Below are 22536 nucleotides of genomic sequence, written 5' to 3' on the forward strand. Positions count from 1 at the left end.
AGTGCTTTAGAAATCATTGCACAATGCAACCGATTGTCCTCTTGATTCACACAAAGGAAATCTGTTAATTATTACATCTTCGAGCTCTTTACTGGATTAATGTCCTAGACCTAAAATTGGTTCACATTGCAAAAGTAAGGGTGAACTTACATGTAACAATAGCTTTGCAGCTTTAAGCTTTTAGTTTCATTTGCTGTGCACTATTCTGCTACCTAACAGATGCTTTGGGGTACTTGCTTCGGGGTACTTTATATAGAATAAAACTTTGACTGTGGACGTCCACCTCAGGCGCATTTGTGACAACTACACAATGATGTTGAGTAAGCCAGCAATTACCCAGTAGGAACTCTCAATCTTCAGTTTCTTTCTTTCTTTCTTGAAATATTAACATTGTATATTGTTGGCGTCAGCTCCCGTTTCTCCAGGGAGGGCCACATGAATCCAGAGGAGCTTCATGCTACAATACTACTGTTAAAAGCTATTTTAGGATAGTAAGTGCCAAAAAAAACCCAGTATAAATTGGCAAATCTTAAGATGGAGTTGTATCGAGGAGAAGGCATTGTTCCTGTTCACATTCAGGCATTGTTTTCGACTATTCTAGACCCAACTACTAGATCGCAACAGTGGGCTAATGTACCTCTAAAAGAAAGCTGCAAAACGAGTGTTACAGGAAAGTATCTTGCTGTTTGTTATACCACCTATTACATGAGTTACCTTTTGTTTGTTGCGAACACCCATTGCCGATAAATCACTAGTGGGAAGATCTACTATCTATAGGCGATTGGTACTGTGTGGACCTCATGTAGCTTTTTTTATCGAAGGTTTCATTTTTTAGTGTGGGCAGGGAGAGAATATGCTTGTGACAAGGCTGCAGGCAGCAAGGTGGTGTGTAGCCCAACCCATAGAGATAGGGTGGAGGTCATTTTGTTCATACAAAACACTGCAGAGGAAAACAGATAATCCAGACTGGATTGGTTAAGATTTTGTGCCCTGCCCCCACGTTCACAATAAACAAGAGTTAGCATATACTTTATAAGCAACAGCAAAAATATCTTCATGGGCACATGGTAGGCCAGAATGAAAGCCCTTATACAACGCAAGCAGCTCATGTGAGAGGAGTTGGCCTAACGGCTAAGGCGCTCGACCTCGGACCTGGAGGACCTGGGTTCGAGTCTCGGTAACTACGCCAAACATCCTGTGATTCTGGGCAATTCACTTAATCTCCCCGTGCCTAACCAAAAAAAATAAAAAATGAATGTGTCTCCTCATGTAACGTAACTGGTGCTATGCAAAGCGCTCTGATACCCGATTCGGTTAGGGTCTAGTTTGCGCTATATAAAACTCTGCAAAAAAAAAAAATGTGCACCCTAAGTGAGACAAATCTTTGAGGCCGCCAGGTTCAAGAGTCTGGAGTCGCGTCTGCCCCCCCTCCCCCCCATTTCCTCCGATTGAAAGCCTCCCCCTCAACATTTAAAACCAGTGGGGGGGGGGAGAACAGATCCTCCTCAGCTCATTTTATACAGGAGGCTTAACGTACCTCCACAGATGCCAAAACATCTTCCTATAAACCACAAAATCAATCTCAAGACGATTTTACAAGGGTGGTTACTGGGGGAACAATTTTAAAGGCATAGGTAGAGGTACCTCAACACGTACCGCTGCATCTCCCAACAAACAGCGACTTCATAACTATTCCCCCCTCCCCTGATCATCATACAGCTGTCGGGGGACAACTTCATCAATTTCTTCCCATTTGGCAGCCCGTACCATCAGACAAATGGGTTTTGGACATTATCCAAGATGATTATTCCCTGGAGCTCACCAGCAATCCTCCCAGTATTCCACCTCTTATTCACAAGCTCTCTAGAGCACCAACAACTGTTCATTCAATAAAAACAAGCTCTTCTAGCAAAAGGAGCTATAGAACCAGTTCCAATAAAAAACCACGGGTCAGGGGTTTACTCACTTTACTTCCTAATCCAAAAAAAAAAGGTTCTCTATGCCCAATATTAGATTGCAGGCCTCTAAAAGTATACATACAATAGATTTAGCTTATGCCAAATCAGCTCGAATTCATAATTTTCAAACACTGCTACTACAATTCCAAAGCAACCAATATCCAACAGTGAGAACGTTCATGCATCTTTTAGGGTTGATGTTGGGGATGATGGCATCATGCATTGCCATCGTACCTCATGCAAGATTAAACATACGTCTTGTACATGAATGCTTAGCACATCAATAGATTCAATCACAGAGTCAACTAAAAGATCTAGTGTTGGTAGACCGCCGCACCCATTGCTCTGATTCAGAAAAGGGGGTGGTGATGAACAGAGTGCCTGAATTAAGCAGACCACTCTTACCCAGTCCAAAGATGAGGGCTTGATCCATCACCGTTTTTTAGCTCACTGCACCAGCTCAGAACTTGGCTATATGCAAATTAGTCTGTTCCTGTCCCAGTGCATGATGGGAACAGGGCAAACCAAACTACCAAGCCAATTCTTGTACTGGGAAGGAAACAAGCTTCCGGGGACGGTGATGGATCAAGCCCTGATCTTTGGACTGGGTAAGAGTGGTCTGCTTAATTCAGACACTGTTCATCACCACCCCCTTTTCTGAATCATTTTGTCCACCATAAGCGTGGAAGGGTATACTCAGACATGAGTCCCTTGCTCACTGCTCCATCAGGATTCAAGCAAGCCGGGCCGACGACGCCTGAAATGGCAGAAACCGGTCCCCGGAAGCTTGTCTCCTTTCTGGTGAAGAATTGGCTTGGTAGTTTGGTCTGCCCTGTTCCCATGATGCACTGGGCCAGGGACAGACTAATTTGCATATAGCCAGGTTCTGAGCTGGGATGGGGCAGTGAGCTAAATAACGGTGATGGATCAAGCCCTGATCTTTGGACTGGGTAAGAGTGGTCTGCTTAATTCAGACACTGTTCATCACCACCCCCTTTTCTGAATCAGCACCCATTGCTCTCTGCAATGGTGGAACACCCAAAACATATCACTCGGCTCCACAGGTCATGCTCACAGCGGACTCATCCTTCACAGGATGGGGTGCCCAGCCAAAACATTTAAAAGTGCAGAGTCTCTGTGACACCAAACACAAGAGTCTCCACATCAACTACCTTGAGCTTCTAGGTGTTCATCTAGCACTAAAAGCATTTCTACCTCACCCGATAGGGAAAGTGGTCCTAATCCGTATGGACAATATGACAGCTATGTACAACGTACAAAAAAGGGGGGGCATGCTCCACAGTTATCACGCCTCTCTCAGACCATTTGGGGTTAGGTAATACATCACAAAATCTAACTACTAGCAGAAAACATTCCAGGGACGAACAACAAATTTCCTGATCTCAGCAGGATGCTGCAACAAGTCCACTAATGGTAACATCCCCCCATACTTTCACAAATGGGGGTTTCCACAACTAGATCTCTTCGCAGCAGCATAGAACTCAAAATGCCCATACGTTGCCTTCAGATTCCCACACCCTCTATCCAAAGGCAGTGCCCTATGGTTCAATTGGTTAGGGATATTTGATTACACTTTTCTGCCTCTCATTCTTCCATTTCTGATTTGGAGGCTCAGACAAACATCTCTCATCCTTATTCTAGTGGCTCCCACATGGGCTAGTCAACTGTAGTTCACCATATTTCTAGTACTCCCAGTAGCTCCACATCAGAAGCTTGACCTCCCCTCAAACCTTACCCAGAATCGTGGAGAAATCAGACATTCAAACCCCAAGGAGCTCAACCTTGCAATTTGCCTCCTGAAGTCAGTTTGGATAAGGTTACCACCAGACTGCATAACTATTTTAAAGAAGCAAGAAAGCCTACCACAAGAGTTTGCTATGCAGCAAAATGGAAAAGGTTTGTGATATAGTGTAATAACCAAACCATTGACCCATTAGATACTTCTGTACAACAAATAATGTTATCTATTGCTTCTATAATGTGCAGGCCGTGCCTACACCTTGCAGCGGTAGCTGCATATTTTCAAAATGGACTCCATTTATCTTAATTCAAAGTACCAGTCATTCAAGTAATACTATTGAAGGTTCCACCTACGAGGAACCATAATATTCTAACAAGACTTATGGGTCCAACTTTTGACCATTTCACAATTGTCCACTGCAATTTCTTTCTTGGAAGGTTGCTTTCTTGATTGCTATTACTTCACTAAGAGGGGTCGGTGAGCTTCAGGCATTAACCTTAGAAGAACCATTCTTCCCACTCCATGAGGATTGAGTGTTTCTTCAAACTAACCCAAAGTTCCTTCCAAAAGTAGTCTGTTTTTCATACTAACCAATCAGTTGACTTCCCTGTCTTCTTCGCTCATCCTTATTTTGTAGCAGAGAGAGTGCGACATACATTAGATATCAAAAGAGCATTATTGTATTATATTGATAGAACAAAAGATTTTCACAAAACTACTTTTTGTTGCCTTTACGGCCCCCTCATAATGGAAAAACGATCCCTAAATCTAGTATTTCTAGATGGATTGTTAAATTTTTTAATTTTCAAACTTGTTATGTTAAAGCCAAAATTATTTTAAGTATACCTCCTAGAGCACATTCTGCTCTCAAAATAGGAGCCTCTATGGCCTTTTTAGGTAACATTCCTACAGCTTACATATGTTAAGCAGCTACATGGTCTACACTAAACACATTTACCAAACATTGTGTTGCTTTATTAGCACGTCGTCAAGCTAATGTAGGACAAGCACTGCCAAAAACACGTTGTCAAACAACTGCAACACCCACTGGTTAGCCACCACTTTGGGAGAATACTTCTATACAATCTATGCAAAGCATGTGCATCTAGAGCATACATGCCTCTTAAGCATTGTTCTTTACCCTATAAGCATCTGTTCTTGGCATGTAGAGCTGTAGATTCACATGCACACTCACTCCTCCACGGACACCTATGGTTGTTGCAGTTGTTACTATTTACATTACATATACATGGACATCTCTGTACTACACTTATGTACTCCATTCTCTTGCGGGAAAAGACTCCCAACAATGGAGTCGATGCCCATGTGCACTATCACGGAAAGGAGGAGTCACCTACCACGTGACTGGAAAGACTTCTTCGAAGAAAAACAAATTGCCAACATCCGGACCCAACACTAGATGGCAAGAGTATGCAAAGCATGTGAATCTACAGCTCTACATGCCAAGAACATATGCTTACAGGGTAAGTAACCTAATCCTTTCCTTCTCTTGTGCCATCCTTTTGAAAATATCAGCGCTTGGTACCCTTTTCTGGTACACCAAACCAATTAACGAAATTTCCTGAACTGATCTGGAAAACACCATATTTGGGGCTTGTGTTGACTGCAGATACACATGCTGTGCACACTCCTGCCATCTAGTGCTGGTCCTGGAAAGTACAACTTGTTTTTCTTTTCCCGCCATCAGACTTGGGCGGAGAGCGGCCCAACTCTGTAACTTCAGCCACAGAGGAACGGAAACCAGATCTACACTGCATCAATCGTCGCTGTATCTGGCAACTTTCTTCGTAACCTCCACTAAAGTGGCTGCTTCCACCATACTTCTCCTTCCATGCAGCCGAGAATGCTCCCCTCCGGGTATTGGAAGGTAAATAAGAACTCTTTCGAAAGTGCCCACAGTGTGGGAACGAAGTATGCGTACTCTGATCAGCACATCATCTGCAAACTTTGCCTGTTGCCAGATCTTAACAAACCCATGGTGTCTGAGGCCGAATTCTCTACTGAAGAACTCCTCGCCGCAGGCAACCCAGAAAGGAAAGATGGTAGCAAAGGCAGTGTCATCTTATGTATTCCACATTGTCGCATCTTGAGACTCCCAAAAATGCGAGGCAGGACAGGATGAACCCTCCTGCCACCTCTCAAGCCCTATGAAGATCCCACGACTACAAGATCAAGGCCCAGGATGAAGACCACTGCAAAGGCCTCGAGTGCTCAGTCATTAAACTCCTTCACACACCTTACTATTACCCACAACACCCATTCAACACCGCCTTGGTGCGCCACAGCTTTCGGGCTCTCGTTGACACCGAGGGCACCCAATGGAGCAGACATTGGCATCCAAGCCATTGACAACAATGGCTTAGACTCTGAGACAGCAAAGATCAAGAAAGGACTTGCCACATCACAAGTCTCAAGTCACACTCAACCCCAGGGATGAGGGCAATCTATTTGAAAATCTCCTAAGAGGTATGAACAAGAAAAGACTTTTGGAAGCTGAACATTTATCAGGAAAATCAAGCTATAAAAGGTTGAGACAGGAAATTGCTCAAACCCAGCCTCTTAAAAAGAAAGACTAGAACACAAAGCAACTAGCCCTATGCCACTTGACAGCTCACCACAATCCAGCAACACCAATTTCGACACTCAAGCGACATTGATACAGGCAGCCCTGCACAGTACACTCCGGGTTGATGACTTTCAGCGTATGCCTCCCAGATAGTCCAGATCCATAGGAAGCCTATGACATTGTCATGTACCGATACGAATTAAGGCATCATAACCAGATGACATTACTTTTTGTAGGGTGCTCCAGCACGTGACTTACTATCACAAAGTTCAAATGCACACCATGAAGGAAGGAGACGTTTTAGTCAAAACACTTAAAGACTGAGCACTTAGTGGAGTATTTGCCCACTATAGGGTCAATGTTTAAAGTCTCCACAGAAATATTTAAAGACCCAGTTAGGACAAGGGTATTAACACCTCGTGTTGAGCAAAAATGCAAACCTACACCTAATGATCCACTCTATATTAGGGGACACGCTACAGCGGATACCCTAGTACTCACAACAGCTGGAAAAAAAGCATCTTCCCTAAGTACAAGTGACGTACCTCCTCTGGATAAGTAAAGTAAGCATATGGACACAGCAGGTAAACTTGTGGCATGCCAATCATTGGTGCGTGGTCAATTCAGTCAGCCTACTCACTGCTCATAACAGAGCAATCTGGGATGACCAAGAGGAGCTGTTACATCTCCCAGATCAGCTCAAACAAAGAGCTGAGGAATTGGTGTCGGAAGACAAACAAATCTCAAACACAACTTCTGGCTACACCTTGCACAGTGCAGATACCGCTGCACAAAAAAATCAACTTCCTCAATCATTCTGCACTTGCGTGCTTGGCTACAGGTATCAAACATTAAACCTGAGGTTGAGCAGCACCTCTTAAAAGTCCCTTTTGATGAAGAACATTTATTTGGCCCGAGGTGGGTACCCAAATAGATTTATTTTTTTGTTTAAGATGCAGAAACTTCCAAATTCGTGGCGGCCCTACAGTCCACAACACCTAGACAGCAGTCATTTAGCATGTTTCAGGGCAAGGATGTAGCCAAACAATAAAACAGCCAAAACCACCACCACAGACACTCAGAAACAGCAGGAATACCACCAGCAAACTGCTAGGGAATACTATTGAGGTGGCTACAGAGGTGGTAGTCTAAAAGACGAAAAGTTTGAGTCCAAGAAAGGAGCCTCTACCTGAAAACAATGACTTGCCAAAACTACCCTCTATCCCATCACACACCTGTTGCACGAAGAGTACAGCATTACCATCACCACTGGCCTAAAATAATATCCGACCAGGGAGTGCTGTCCATTATTCAGCATGGATTCTGCCAAGAACTTACATTATAACCTCCAAACATGCCACCACGCACACAGGCCCTAAACACTTCCACTTTCTCAAAGAGGAGGTGAAATCTCTGCTGTTGAAAGACGCCTTAGAGCTAGTTCCAAAAAACACCTTGATACCCAAAAAGGACGGCACACTAGTCCAATACTGGATCGTCCTCTCAATCAATACAACAAAATCCCACTTACAGCCTCTCCAGATACAAATTTATCTGGGAGTGACCCTAAACTCAATTACAGCCAAAGCAAATCCCACAGACCAAAGGGTTCTCAATCTTCAGAACCAACTGGCTTTTTTTAGCCACATCGTCACTTGCCAATCATAGTAGTGATGAGCCTCTTGGGCGTGATGGCATTCTTTATAGCAATTGTCCTGCACACCAGGCTTTACATACGTCCCCTAGAAGAGTGGCTAGCATCTCAGTGGTCACAAGAGAAGGGCAAGTTAGATGATCTAGTGTTAAGTCCACCCACGGTTATTCGGTCACTGCAGTGGTGGAGCTCAGCCAATCTTCTCTGGGGCAGACCTTTTTTTGGACCCAATACTGCAAGTGACAATTACCAAAGATGCATCACTTTTAAGATGGGAAGCGCATCATATGAGGGTTATGACGGTCCAGTGTACTTCAGGCGGTCAGCAAGAAAGGCTACACATCAACATACTAGAACTAGTAGTGATCCAGGTAGCATTAAAAGCCTTTGTCACCACTGTAACTCTGAAATTTGTTCTCTGATAAACAGACATGGCGGCATTGTATTGCATACGAAAGCCAGGGACACCCATTCGATACAGTTGTCTTGCTTGGCGCAGGAAATTTGGCATTTGCCGTTTTGCCATCACAACCACCTTCTCTCAGAATACCTCCTGGGAATGGATAATTCGGTAGCTAACCAGCTCAGCAGGACGCAGCAACAAGTCCACAAGTGGGAACTCCACCTCGAGTCCTACAATGCTACTCCATCCCAAATTGGTGGACGTTGGATGTGGACCCATTCGCCACTGCAGAAAACTCAAAATGCTCAAGCTTCGCCTCCAGGCATTATCAGTATGTCCAAGGGCAGAGCACTGTGGATGAATTGGTAAGGGATATTGGTCTACGCTTTTCCCCCTCTTCTTCTTATTCCTTTTCTTATAAGGAAACTCAGACCTTCATTTTTCAACATGATCTTAGTAGCTCCCATTTGGGCGAGACATCCCTGGTACATGACACTACTGGAACTGTCCCAAGTACCTCATGAGAAGCTTCCCAACACACCAGACCTTCTCACTCTGAGTAGTAACGGAATAGGGCATCCCAACCTCGCAATTTGGCTCCTGAAGTCAAACTTTCTTCCAAAAATCGTATCTCCTTTTTTATCACCACACAAATTATGCACTAGACCGCTCCATATTCTTTCCTAAACAGGAGACCATTGCAGAAATAGCACTACATATGCTTGATGTTAAGAGCATTGGTATATTACATTGCTAGTACTAAAGCCTTTAGGAAAACACAAGTTATTTTTTGCTTTCTCCAATCCTAGTGATGGAAACCGTTTCAATGCAGGAATTCTACAATGGATAGTAACATGCATACAGATATGTTAGATTGAAGGCCAATGCACATTACCATCAGTCTCACCAGCATATTCTATTAAAAAGAAAGGTGCTTCTTAACGTGTCTAGGTAACATTCCTTAAGCTGCCATTTGTAAGGCAGCTACTTGGGACTAATCCGCATACCTTTACAAAACACTGCTGCATGAGTGTCCAAACAAGACAACAAGTTTTGGTTGGTCAAACAATGTTAAAAATGTTGTTCCAGACGTACACCTACTGATGCCTGAAGCCACTGCTGGAAGAAAACTGCTTTACAGTGCATGCTTAGTATGTGTACCTGCAGCCATCACATGCTACTAATTGGGTATGTTAATTACTTTGTAAGCATCTAATCGTAGCTTGTAGTGCTGCAGATTCACATGTACCCTGCTGCCTCCTTTGCAGGCATTCTTTTGTGTCAGATATCATGTATAAATATGCTATACCCAAATATGTACATATAAGTTTAGCCTCACACACACATCTTATTCTTATGTACATCTTCAGCAGCTCCATTCTCACTCGCCATAAGGGCGGGAAAATATAATCTAACAATGGAGTGCCGGTGAGCATGCACGTTCACTCGAAGAGGAGTCTTCTCGACGTTATGTCGGCAACAAAGAATTCTTTGTGGAAAAACAGGTTGTAAAGTCAGGGCTCAACACTAGATAGCATGAGTGTGCCTAGCATGTGAATCTGCAGCAATACACTCTAAAAATATATAGTTAGAAGGTAAGTAAGTAAAATACTCTTTTTCAACCTACCTAGACCACCCCACCTTTTTTTTTTTTTTTTTTTTTCATGGACGAATGCTCTTGCAGTTAAACAGCACTTATAAGGATATCTGTTGGGCTTATTAGTCACAGTGATGTGATGTCACGCTGTTGGCTGTCTATGATGTAGGAAACGTGTTGGCATTAGGATCTCAAAGTTGACTACTGAGTTCTACCCTTGTGGTTTTCAGGGCGAATAGGTTGTTCATGAATTAACTTAGTTACGATGTTTGAGAGCTAGGATTACAAGTAAGTAACTTCTTCATTGCAAGGTCCTTAGTAATCTGCATAGAATGGTGAATAGAATAACGTGTATCCTTTTTTCCAAGGTGTAAAACGGAAATAATATAGTGGGAAAAGACAGGTTATTAAAAGAGAATTCCCAGTGAACCAAACGGGTTCTGCAAAGAAGTCTCCCCAATGTGGATGTCTTTTTCTTGGAATTAAAAAATCTTGTGTGGTAGTGCTTTTCAGATGTATGTACAGAGATCAAGGTACCTATTGTGTAATTGTTAGCATATGGAACATTCATAAGTAGGGCTGTGGTGCAATTTTCCCCTTGTGGATTACACCTCCACCGTGCTTGATGGATCTGAAAGAGACTATTAGCTATACATTCTTCACCTTAAAATTTCCCCCAGTCGTCAGACTGGATCCAGAGAATTTTTTCTTCAGCAGTACCCCTGCATGTCGGTAGGTGACGTCGGTTGAGTCGGCATCGTGGTCGCCGGGATGAAGTCTCCGTGCCTACTTAGACTTCCCCCCTGCATGCTGTCAGTTTTCTTTTTCCGCGCCAGCCGTGCGCAAAGAGCTTGCCTCGTAGTCACTTTTTTACTAAACTTTTGTAAATGTCTTTTTTTTTTTTACTCTTAGACTGCTGGTGCATAAACTGGTGTCAGCCACGGTTCTGCACCTTGTGTTCCTCTAGTGCCTGGAGCACAACCACGATCCGAAGTCGTGCTCCAACCGTCAGGCCATGAATCCGAAGTCTTTTCAGGAGCGGTCCTGAAAGCTTTTGGAAGCCTGGCAGTTGGCTCTGCGTCGCTCCCGCTCGAGGGGAAGGTCTCGAGACCGGTCATGGAGCTATCACACCTCGTCAAAGTCTTCGTACTCATCTGGTAAGTTTAAGCACAAGAAGAAGGCGATAAAGCACCATAGCGTCGTCGCTCCAAGGCTCTGCCTACGGTGCCTGATTCTGGGAAGACTTTGCCGACTCCGCGCCTCCCCCACTTTCTGGGAACCGGGGCTTTCCCTGCCCAGCTTTGTGCATTTTACAAAGTCCTCCACTCCATCATTGGGCAGTTCGACTCCGCTGGTGAATCTCCGAACCCCGCGGAGCTGTTTTGGGAGCCCTGGGCCTTCAATGCTGGCCGCTTCGGCGCCGCAGGGTCCCCAAGGATCCATGCCTGGATCTGGATGAATGCCGGTCGACCTTACTCGACCTTCCCTGGCGCAGATCTCGGCAGCGACGTCTTGCCACCCCCATCCTCAACCCTGAGATGGACCCGGAGCCAGATCGACATCGGCCAACTTCAAATCCGACACCGTAGCGTACTTTTGTTCCCCTGTTGATTCCAGAAGTTTCCTGTCAGCCTGAGGGTTGAGATAGGAGTGGGATGGACCCTTTGGCAGACCTACTGGAAGAGCTAACTGGAGAGAGAAGTTGGGTGACGCAAGTGGTCTGGATACCTCCCCAGACCGTGGCATGCTTTCTCCCCCTATCATGGCTACGGAGGAGGGCGCCTCCTATGCTGTGGTGGTGCGTAGGGCAGCCGAGGCCTTGGAGCTCCCTACAGTGGCTGTCAGGACTAACCTCGTGCTTCAACTGACTGCAACTTCCTCTGAACCCCTCTTGCCCTTTAATGAAGCCCTCCCGCATGTACACGCCCAGCACAGCAATTGCTCGCCGCCACCGCCTGGCTCCGAGTGATCCCATTTTCGTCTCCAACACCCTTCCCTGAGAGCTTGGTGGTCCAAACCTCTTCGTTCAAGGGTGTATTCCCTTCCGCACCCCTGGGCTGCAGGGAATCCAAAAAGCTGGATCACCGTGGGAAGTGTATGTTCTCTTCCTCCAGCTTACGGCTGCGGTCCGTGGATACCGCATGCCTCTTGGGCCGTTATACCCATCCAGTTTGGGATATGCTTGCGCAGGTGCTGCCTCTGTTCCCGGAGGAGGCCCAGGCCATTCTCTCCCAGGCAGTGGCAGATGGGAGAGATGCAGCACAATTCACAATCTGCTATGGACCGGACACCACTGAGATTCTGGGCAGAACGATTACCACGTATGTAGCCCTTTGGTTTCTACGCCTGGCTGAGAACGTCTGTTTTTTGGGGGGATTTCTAGGCAACTTTGTTGGACGTCTTTCGATGGCCGTCGTCTTTTTGGTGACAAGGCTGACTCAGCGCTTGTGTGTTAAGGATTCTAGGGCTACTGCCAGATCTTGAGGCCTCACTACGTCCTCCCGTCCCCCAGTCTGCCTTTCGTCCCTTTCTTGGCTATGGGAGGGGCACCCCATCACGTCCAACCCAGTCCAGCTACTGGCCCACGCAAGTTGCCCAGCCTCTGCATGGCTTCAGACATAGAACCCAGCGACGCAGGTCTGGGAACCAGCATGTGGGCCAGTCCACCCTAACCCCCCCCCCCCTCCCCCATTTCCCTGCAGGAGCCTCCAAACCCTCCTAGTCTTATCTTTCAGGGCCATCAGCGGCCAGTAGGTGGCAGGATTCCCCATCTCCTCCCCCACTTGCACCTCATTACGTCAGACTAGTGGGTTTTGCAGATAGTCCGAAGTGGCTACTCCCTCCCCTTTGTAACTACTCCTCCCTCCTTGCCACCGTCTCTCGGTAGTATGTCGGAGGATCATTTGGCGCTTCTCCACCAGGAAGTTTCAGCTCTCATGGCCAAGGGAGCTATCGAGAGGGTACCTGCACCAGAAGTAGGTCGTGGTTGCTATTCCTGCTACTTTCTGGTGCACAAGAAGGACAAAGGCCTGCGTCCTATCTTAGACCTTGGGGCCCTCAATAGCTTCCTCTGGAAGGAGAAGTTCAAAATGTTAACTTTGGCTCAGGTTCTGTCTGCCCTCGACCCTGGAGACTGAATGGTAGCATGGACTTGCAGGACGCTTATTTTTTTCATCCCAGTCCTTCCAGACCACAGGCGTTTCCTACGGTTCACTGTAGGCCACAAGCATTTTCAGTTCACTGTGCTCCCTTTCGGCCTTAACAGTGCCCCTCGAGTGGTCACAAAAGTGATGGCGGTGGTCGCAGTTCATCTACGCAGATCGGGGGTTCCTATCTTCCCCTATCTCGACGATTGGCTGTTGAAGGCGGGCTAACACCAGGCGGTAGTCTCCCACCCGAACACTACGGCGGACGTTCTGCACTCGCTTGGGTTCACTATAAACGTGCCGAAGTCACACCTGACCTCCCTCTTAGTCGCTCCTTTTCATTGGAGCTGTTCTGGACACATTGCAGTCTCGGGCTTATCCTCCCGAGCAGCGCGTCCCGGATATTCTGGCTATGATACTGATGTTTCAGCTTCTATCCCGGATTTCTGTGAGAATGACTCGGGATGCTGGGCCTCCTGCATCCTGCTGGTAGATCAAGCCAGATGGCATATGGGGGCTCAGTAGTGGGACCTGAAGTTCCAGTGGGCGCTGCATCGGGGGAATCTTTCCGACTACGTCCAGATCTCGGAGGGGACTGCGCAACAACTGCAGTGGTGGTTAACGAACCAGGATTGAGTCAGAGGCAGATCCTTTCCCCTTCCCCCAACCAGACCTTACAGTGGTGATCGATGCATCACTTCTGGGATGGGGCGGGCACCAGGGGGAGGCGGAGATCAGCAGAGTCGGGTCTCAGGGGGAGTCCGGTCTCCATATCAACCTGTTGGAGCTCCGGGCAATTTGCTTGGCACTGAAGGCATTCCTTTCCCTCTCTCAAGGGGAAGGCAGGACAGGTGTTCACGGACAACACCACCGCCATGTGGTACTGCAACAAACAAGGCAGGGAGAGGTTGTGTACCCTTTGTCAAGAGTCTCTTCGCCTTTGGACATGGCTGGAACATCCGGGCATAATCCTGGTGGTTTAACACCTGGCTTGGTCTCTAAATGCCAAGGTGGACGAACTCAGCCGTTGTTGCCTGGTGGATCATGAGTGGCATCTTCACTCAGAGGTGATGCAAGGTCTCTTTCAGCATTGGGGAGAGCCTTGGTTAGATCTGTTCACCATCGAAGAGAACGCGCAATATCAGCAGTTCTGCATGTTGGAGTTTCCAAAGCAGCACTCGCTAGGCGACGCTTTTCGTCACGTGTGGAGTTGCGGCCTATTGTACGACTTTCCGCCAGTACCACTTCTGCCCCGAGTGCTGAAGATCAGGCGCGACCGGGCTCAAGTAATTCTTGTGGCTCTGGACTGGGCATGAAGAATCTGGTACCCCGAGCTCCTGAGCATGGCCATAGATCCTCCGATCAGACTGACCCTTTGGGAGTATCTTCTGTCGCAGCAGCAGCGGACAGTCCTCCACCCTAAACTGTCCAGCCTCCTACACCTTGCGTGGAGATTGAGCGGCGGTAGTTCACAGCTTTTGACCTTCCTCCTGGAGTCTGTAATGTAATTTTGGCAGCCAGGCGTCCCCCCACTAAGACGCCTGTCAATGGAATAAGTTTGTTGCATGGTGCACAGCAAAGGCTGTGGATACCCTTTCTGACCCTCTTATTTGAGGTTCTTTTATTTCTTCTTTATTTGGCCCAGCAGAGCTCTGCTCTGGGCTCTCTTAAGGGCTACCTGGCAGCCATTTCTTCTTTTCTTCGTCTGCCAGATCCGCCTTCTTTGTTCAAGTCCCCTATTGTAAAATGCTTCTTTAAGGACGTTATTCACCTCTTTCCTCCATCTCATTTCATAATGCCTCAGTGGGACTTCAACATTGTCTTGAGTTATCTATGTGCGCTTCCTTCAAGACACTTCACAACTGTCCTCTCATGCTTCTCACTCTGAAAACTGCCTTTGTAGTGGCCATCACCTCTGCTCGCAGAGTGAGTGAACTTCAGGTCCTTTCTTCTAGGCCTCCTTTCCTTTCAGCCTAAAGTAGTCACTCCCTTTCGCATCGGATAGACTATTACTCTGCCCACCTTTTCCTCATCTCCGCACCCTTCCAAGGAGGAGGCGAGGCTCCACCTTCTGGACCCAAAACGTGCGTGGTCCTTCTACCATGACCGCACAAAAGATTTCCAGGTGGATGATCAACCCTTTGTTGGCTACTTGGGTGCCAAAAAAGGTCCTTTGTATCAAGATTTGTTACGATTTGCCTGAAAAGGACCTCCAGTGGGGCTGCGTGCTCATCAAACTAGAGCTACGGCAGCCACCACTGCTTTGTCGAGGGGAGTTCCACTCACTGAGGTCTGCCAGACGGCCACATGGGCTTCTATACACATGTTCACCAGACATTACTGCCTGGATAGTCCGGTCCGTAGGGACGGCTACTTTGCTCGTTCTGTCCTCCAGGATTTCCTGGTGTGAACTTGGTTCGCAGACCCTCCACCAGGGATGGTATTACTGGGTATGTATTCTAAGGTAAGGAATCTATAACTAATAGTCTCTTTCCGATGAACAAGTTGCTTATCTTCAGTAACTTTGTATCTGTAAGAGCCATATATTAGTTATAGATTCCTTACTGCCCCAGCCATCCTCCCGCCTCTGCAAACTGACTTCTAGGGTTAGGTACACCCTTATAGGGCCCTAGTGTGGCTCACCAGTGGTCAGCGTCTTTTGTGACTTTGCGCTTCTGGTGTGGAATGTCGTGTCAGAACTGGCGTCGGCACACAGGGGCGGCTTGTTAAGTAGGCACTGCAACGTCATCCCGGTGACCATGATGCCAACGACTGACATGGAGGCTAAGGTAAGGAGCCTATAACTGATATGTCTCTTACAGATACATTGTTACTGTAGGTCAGTACCTTGTTTGTTTGTTTTTGGGCCTTTTTAGGTGCAGGATAAAGTCCAAGCGGCCATATGCTGTTTGAAAGAGATTTTTCAGAAGGTTGCAAAAGTGTCTGCTCATAGTCATTTTCCATGAGGAAAAAAGCAACTTTGCTGTCAGTGTTCTGGGATTCTGCTCTCTGGCAGAGCTATTTAGTCTTCCTGAATAGTATGAAGCATCCTTTACCATCGATTTCCGAGCGCCTAGAGACCTGCAGGTGAATAGGCGCGATACAAATCACAAATAACAATAACAATAACAATCCTGTGATGAAGAGCTAGGATTGCAAGTAAGTAACATGTCTTCTGATCTTTCTCACTCCCCTGTGACTTATACTTTTGTTACACTCCCAACACTCCAACAGGGGGTCATTGAAAGAAGTGTACTTGACTCTCTTCCTGGGGACTCTTTAAGCCACACTCCTAGCCCCAGCCAGCAACTGTCACTGTCACTGTTACTGCAAAGCTCATTTCTTTCCCATTCATTATGCCTGGATTCTTCCACTTCTTCGAGTCACTCTGCCAGCTCTCAAATGCACTGTGGTCTCAGTAACTGCTGCTACAGTGTTTCTGCCTCCTTTCACCTTTAATAACCAAATTATCTTTTTAACCCTTTTACGTTTTTAGGGAAATTCTAACACTTCCCACCATTTGATCTTTCTTTTCTTTCTCCCCATTTTCATTTTCCAGTAAGCACTTCGCATGTTTATCCTAAATTGATTGTCTTCTCATGTAATTCATCACTGGGGGAGGTGGAATGGAGGGAGGAGGGCTGGTAGGTGGGTGGGTGGCAATTCACAACCATTTCAGTCTGTTTGCTGCCTCTTGGCTGATGTTTGCTCTGTTCTCTATGAAATGATTTGTCTGGCTTTAAGTTTAATTTTTTTTGGTTGGTTTGATCATCATTTTCCTCCCTCCTTGTCAGTATTACAAACATAACGATAAGCATGTCTTCCTCCTTTTTTCCCCCCTCCCCCTTTCTTCCTTGGCTGCATGCAGGGTTTCGGGTTCGTAACTTTCGAAACGTGTGCGGACGCCGACAGGGCGCGAGAAAAATTGCACAACACTGTGGTTGAGGGCCGTAAAATCGAGGTGCATGTTCTTACAATTCTCCAACAAATTTTCTTCTCTTTCAGTGTTTTGTTTCTTTTTCTATTTAAAGAGAAAACGGAACTTGATTTTTGTTTGTTTGACCCATCACTGGTTTCACATACCCCCCTCTTAGCCTGTTCCCTGAAACAAATACTTCCTTCCTTGCCCTTTCTTGTGAGTATGTATGCTTGTCTGTTTGTGTGAATTTTTTTTTTCCCTGTCTTTTCCTTTTTCCTTTGGGATAACAAATTTCTAAGAAATGAAATCACATCATTGACCCCCCCACCCCTTTGCCCCCCCCCACCCGGAATCCACCCCACCCGCTCTCCTTGCCCTGCCTCACCCCAAATAAAAATACTGCTTCCTTTGTTGGTGGGGAGGATGAGTTCTCTAGGATATTTCTTCCTCCGACTTCCTACTTTGAATTTATTGTAGTTCCTAGCCGGTCCAGATGGTGATGATACATAAACTAGTCGTGCTTGTGAGACAGTTTTAATATATTAAAATAAAATATTAAGCACTTACATTTCATCCGCATTTCACATTAGTTTTAAAGTTGCACTTTATTTTGATATTTGACATGCCTGATTTGTCTCTTGCAGTTTGTTTACATACACATCCTCAGACTGAACTAAGATGCAGCAAACCTAACATTTGAGATTTAGTCCCAATTTTCGTTACAAATTTTTGGGAGAAGCTTGAATATAGTTGCACTTTACATCATATAAGACCTGTTTCAGGGCTAATCTTGCTTTTCGTATGAAGTTTGACTTGAGTTAATTTGGATATGAGATCAATTTAGCTTGAACACTGAAAGACTTGTATTTAATCTGAATTTTGATTTCAAGTTTACTGAAAATAGAGGCCAGGGTTTAATGATATTGGTTTTACTTTGAGGTCAGCAAAACCTTTTGTCAAATTTAATCTTTGTAGCAATATCCAATTTAGTTATAGTTCTATTTAAACTGTGCACCACTAGATTTTAGATTCAACTTTTGTTTTAGTTCAAAAATAAAATATTTCTTCAGTTTTGGAGTTGTGTATAGGTTTATGACAACCACCTGTGCCATTCTCATATTAAATTTAAAGTTTGCAACACCCTTTTCCACTAGATTTAATATTTGTTAAAGGTTTTGTGCATGGTCCATAACACCTATATTTTAGGATTTTTTTTAGCCTAGGTTAACCAATAAAAAATTTAATAGTTTAGTTGCATATTTGATCTTTTAGTTAGATTGCTGTATTTGAAACTCCATTATAGACCACCAGCTCTGAATTGCCACCCTTGCTTCAATTTGAGAATGTTAAAGCCCAGTTTGTTTTTGTTTCCATTGTATTAAAAAAATGTTGAAGCTTTGTGTTCTAGTTTAATGTTAGCAATATCACTGGATCCTGAAATTGTATAGTCTAGGGAGCACTTGGCATGCTCACCTGCCTGGTGCCCCCTCCCATTCCAGTCTGGCCTAGTCATGACTATTGACCCAGTAACCTCTTTGTTCCAAGACAAGTTTCAGGTCCCTTGCATTCTGGGACATTGTGATTTTTCTCACTTTAATCTTTGCGTGGAAATTAATCTCTTTCCATGCTTTTTAGTTGCCAAAACAAAAAAGGTTCATTAGAATTTTTACAGTTACAGGTCTAGAAAACTACTTAGTTCTTACTATTTTTTATGCCAGGGTAAGGAAATAGTGACATTTGGATGTGGTATTTAGATAGGATGTCTGTTTTTTTGTTTTTGGTTTTATTCTTGCTACATATATATTTTTTATTTTTTTATTCGTTTTCTGTTTCTTTTTTATTTTGTTGTGTTTTTCCTTCCTCTGTGAGTCAGCGGTTTTAGTGCTTAGGGCCCGACTGTTGAATGTCGTTCTTACCGCACCGCTTTGCTCACGGCGAGCAACTCTCACACTTGGCGGTAAGTGACAGTAGCATTAAATGGCATTGTGGGGTTGGTTGGGTTGGGGAGCCCATGGGAGAGCAGGGTAAGCTAGAGGAGAGCAGCGGTACCACCACTATGTAGACTTACAGCTCTGAGTGAAACCTATTCCTACGCACAAACAGCACAGCAGACCTTCAGGTTGCTTAGTCTTGAACAGCCGAGCCCACCCTCAGGATATCCAGGGTTTATGGTCTTAAGCAGCAGAGCTAAAAGTCTTTCAGGTTTTATAGTTCTCAGTTACTTCTTCTTGAGTTAGTTCCCCTTATTGCGAAATATTAGTCCTTGGCTGTCTACCCTTAATAGAGTAAAAAGCATACTAATTTCAGAGCATTCAAGCTTAGTTTGGGCCTGTATTTGAGGTAGACACCCTGTCCCCAGAGCCATGAGGTGCCTCATCCCTTCTACTGAATCAATAAAGGCTCCGCAGTCCTGCCTCAATTATCCTTTGTGCCACAATCCAGCTCAAGTAATCAGCAACTCAGATGTATTCTCACTTATTAGTTGTTACTCAAGCGCTTAGCCTCTTGAGTGTTGGCATCTCTGTAGCATTGTCACTGACCAATTGTGTCTCTCTATGTATGCTAAGAAGCCACTGAGTACTGTACATATGTAGTTTGAAGGCTCCATAGCCTACTTACTGAACTATTTTGGCTTTAGAGCCCTAACACAAAGCCTGGTAAGCCCTTCAACTGAGCCACCTGGACACTGCACTGGTGTCAGAGGAGGTTAGCCCTAGGTGAGAGCCCATTGAAGTCTCTATAACGAATGCTGGCACAAATTGATTGTACTACATAGAGCAGAGAGAGTAAGAATGTGTTTTTGCAGGGATTTGGGTTTAGGTAGTACAGCTGACTCCATACACTGCAGAGGGAAGGAAGACCCTGGTATCCTTAAGGATGTCATCCTGCTCTGTGGGATGGGACAGTTTCTCGCTTCCTGCCTGACTAGTAATGTACGTCTTCTGTGACTTGCAACTTCGGTCTGTCTTTCTTTTCCATGGCTGCCTTGACGTGATTTGCCGTCGCTGTGCACCGTTTAGTTACTGACATGATCTGGCCTGTGAAACTCCCTCCCTGATTGACACCTCTCCCCCTGAGTGACCTGGGCCCCTGCCTGGCTGCTCTCCTATTGATGTACATGTGATTCTGTAACAATGCACTCCTTGGGCCGTTTCTTTAAAAAACATTTTTTTGGGATGTTCACAATTCGCCTTCTTTCCTACCCCCCTGCCCCATCCCCTTCCCAGCACTTTTCTGTTGGTGTCGAGCTCTCTGATTGGTTGCTTGTCACCTCACTCTGCTGCTATTGGCTCCTTTTTGCTTGACTGGATGCCTCTGATTGGTCTTTTTGGCTCGTGTTTATTTTTTAATTTCCTACATTTGTTTGTCTTGTCTTTACTCTGTTTTCTGATGATCAATGCCTGCCAGTTACCTCATTGTACGCTTGCTCACTCTGTTTGACTGGTGACTCCACTTCCCACCCCCTTTCTAACTCTTTATGGTTGGTGAGCAGCGTCCCTCGGAACCAAGGAAATCTCTTTGAAAAGAAAAGTTTTGACGTTTCTTTTAGATGCAGCCAGTTGCAGGGATGACATTTTCTTTATGAAGCGGTCAGGTGTTGGATAAGAGAATGGATAAGAGAATGTCATGATTTATAGACAGAACTCCCCCACAACTTGCTGGTCTCCTTCAAGGGAAATCCTCACCAAAGAGCTGAATTGTTTACTCGTGCAATCCTTGAGCACTTATATTTATTTGTGTGTGTGTGTACACAACACTTTTCATTAAAAAAGTACACTAAGTTAAAAAAAAATTGTTGCTACCTAATACAAGACTAATAAAAATTAGGTACATTTACTTTACTTAAGTTTAAAAAACAAAAAGCCCATTGTATTCAAAAAGTCACTAATATTATAAAAATTGCCAATGACCTCTTTCCCAAACATTTTTCTTTTTAAGGAAATTAAAATGAAAGCTAGGCAGTTCTAGCAGATAGGCTGGCATAGATATATGCTGAATAACTTTCACTGTGCCATTAAGGAATCACTCTACAGTGTACCATTATGCCCGGTTCTTTTTTTTACAGCTCCTGGAAACGGGCTGCTAGATTACAGGATAAGCCTTTTTTGGCCCTTTTTTAACTTTCTGAAACGTTTCCAGATATTAAAATACAACCTTCTCTGCATTTTTTAAGGTTCGGCATGTTTTTTCAGCAGTTTTTTCACTGGAATGCATTTTCCTGACAAAATGCTATTTCTTTTGTGAAATGCTCTTGTTATGGCAAGAAGAACTCCCGATCAGATCTTCACATTCTCTGCATCATATGACTGCCTAAAGAACATCAACCTTTTGTCTATTGCCTCTCTGGAAGATGCCCAGGAGGACCTTAAAAGGTAGACAGAAGATCAAGCTTCATTGCCTCCAAGAAAGGCTTTAAGTCTCCACTCAGGAAGGTCGAAGGTACGAGCAGAAATGGAACTTTCTGCCAAGCTTCTGTTTCTTCCCCAAGAAAATCCTCACGAGGGGAACCTAAAGAGGGGCATGTTCACTAAACTGCACTGCTTCCACTTGATGTCAAGGTCAATGATGTTGAAGACAGCTGCATTAGTAAAATGCACTCTTGTCAAGACATTCAAGGTCTAAGCATTTTTTGATGACCAGGCATTCATCCACCAGCTATTTCCATTGAGACAAATGCAGACTGAGTTTTAGGCTTTCCCCTTCCGAATGAGCATAGAGGCATCAGGAAAACCGTTGATGTCTGAGATCAATCAGTTCAGACTTCTCCTGCATGAGAGCGGCAGTTAAAGATGAGCAAGTTTCTGAACACCACGACTTACACTCCTAATTATAAAGTAAGCCTTTTAGTCCAGCTTTCAGTTACATCAAGTACACTTGGCATGTGCAATAGATCTTCAGCATACCTACTTTTACATCCCAGTTGTAAAGACACCTAGGACGTTTCCCAGGTTTCTAGTGGGCATTATTTCCAGTTTGAAATCCTTCCATTTGGGCTAAAGTCAGCAGCAAGAACATTCTCCAAATGTATAACTGGGATTTTATCATATCTCCGAAAACAAAACATCTTCGCCTATCTTTATCTTAACACTTGGTTGATTAATAATGGGATATCTAATGTCCTAAATCATTTCCACATCGTTTTGAGATTGTTAGCCAACTGGGTCTGCTTGTCAATCATAAGAAGCTAACTGCCGTTCCAGTTCAGTCATTTCAATACTTGGGTGTAGTTGGGACACTGTCTGCATGAGTGTCTTTGGCAGGAGAGACTTCCGCAAATTCCGGGCCAGATCCTGTACTACAACCTTCCATTCTGTAGTAGGGGATCTCTGTGTATAGTCATAATCTAGTGAATAGTCCCGCTCAGTGTATAGTCATAATCTAGTGAATAGTCCCGCTCATGTGCGGGGACCCTGGAGCAATCAAAAATAATCTTATGCTGTCTTCTTTGCAGCAGAGCATAGACACTTAAGAGAGAATTAAATACAGAAAATGCAGCCTATACATGCAAG

General features: G+C 45.0%; 1 protein-coding gene across 12 annotated transcripts in view; it reads left to right on the forward strand.

Annotated features, from left to right (window-relative positions):
- RBFOX2 (RNA binding fox-1 homolog 2) overlaps positions 1-22536 on the forward strand; it is a 686272-nt gene that overhangs the window by 455208 nt on the left and 208528 nt on the right. For 10 of the 12 annotated variants that reach the window (XM_078640431.1, XM_078640440.1, XM_078640459.1 and 7 more), the window contains one exon: positions 16976-17068. The exons of the other annotated variants lie outside the window; for them this stretch is intronic. In XM_078640431.1, the coding sequence (XP_078496557.1) occupies positions 16976-17068 (93 nt within the window). The remainder of the gene's footprint in view (positions 1-16975; positions 17069-22536) is intronic. 12 annotated transcript variants of the gene reach the window in all.

This window comes from Lissotriton helveticus, chromosome 1_1, assembly GCF_964261635.1.
Source record: "Lissotriton helveticus chromosome 1_1, aLisHel1.1, whole genome shotgun sequence".
Lineage (NCBI taxonomy): Eukaryota > Metazoa > Chordata > Amphibia > Caudata > Salamandridae > Lissotriton > Lissotriton helveticus.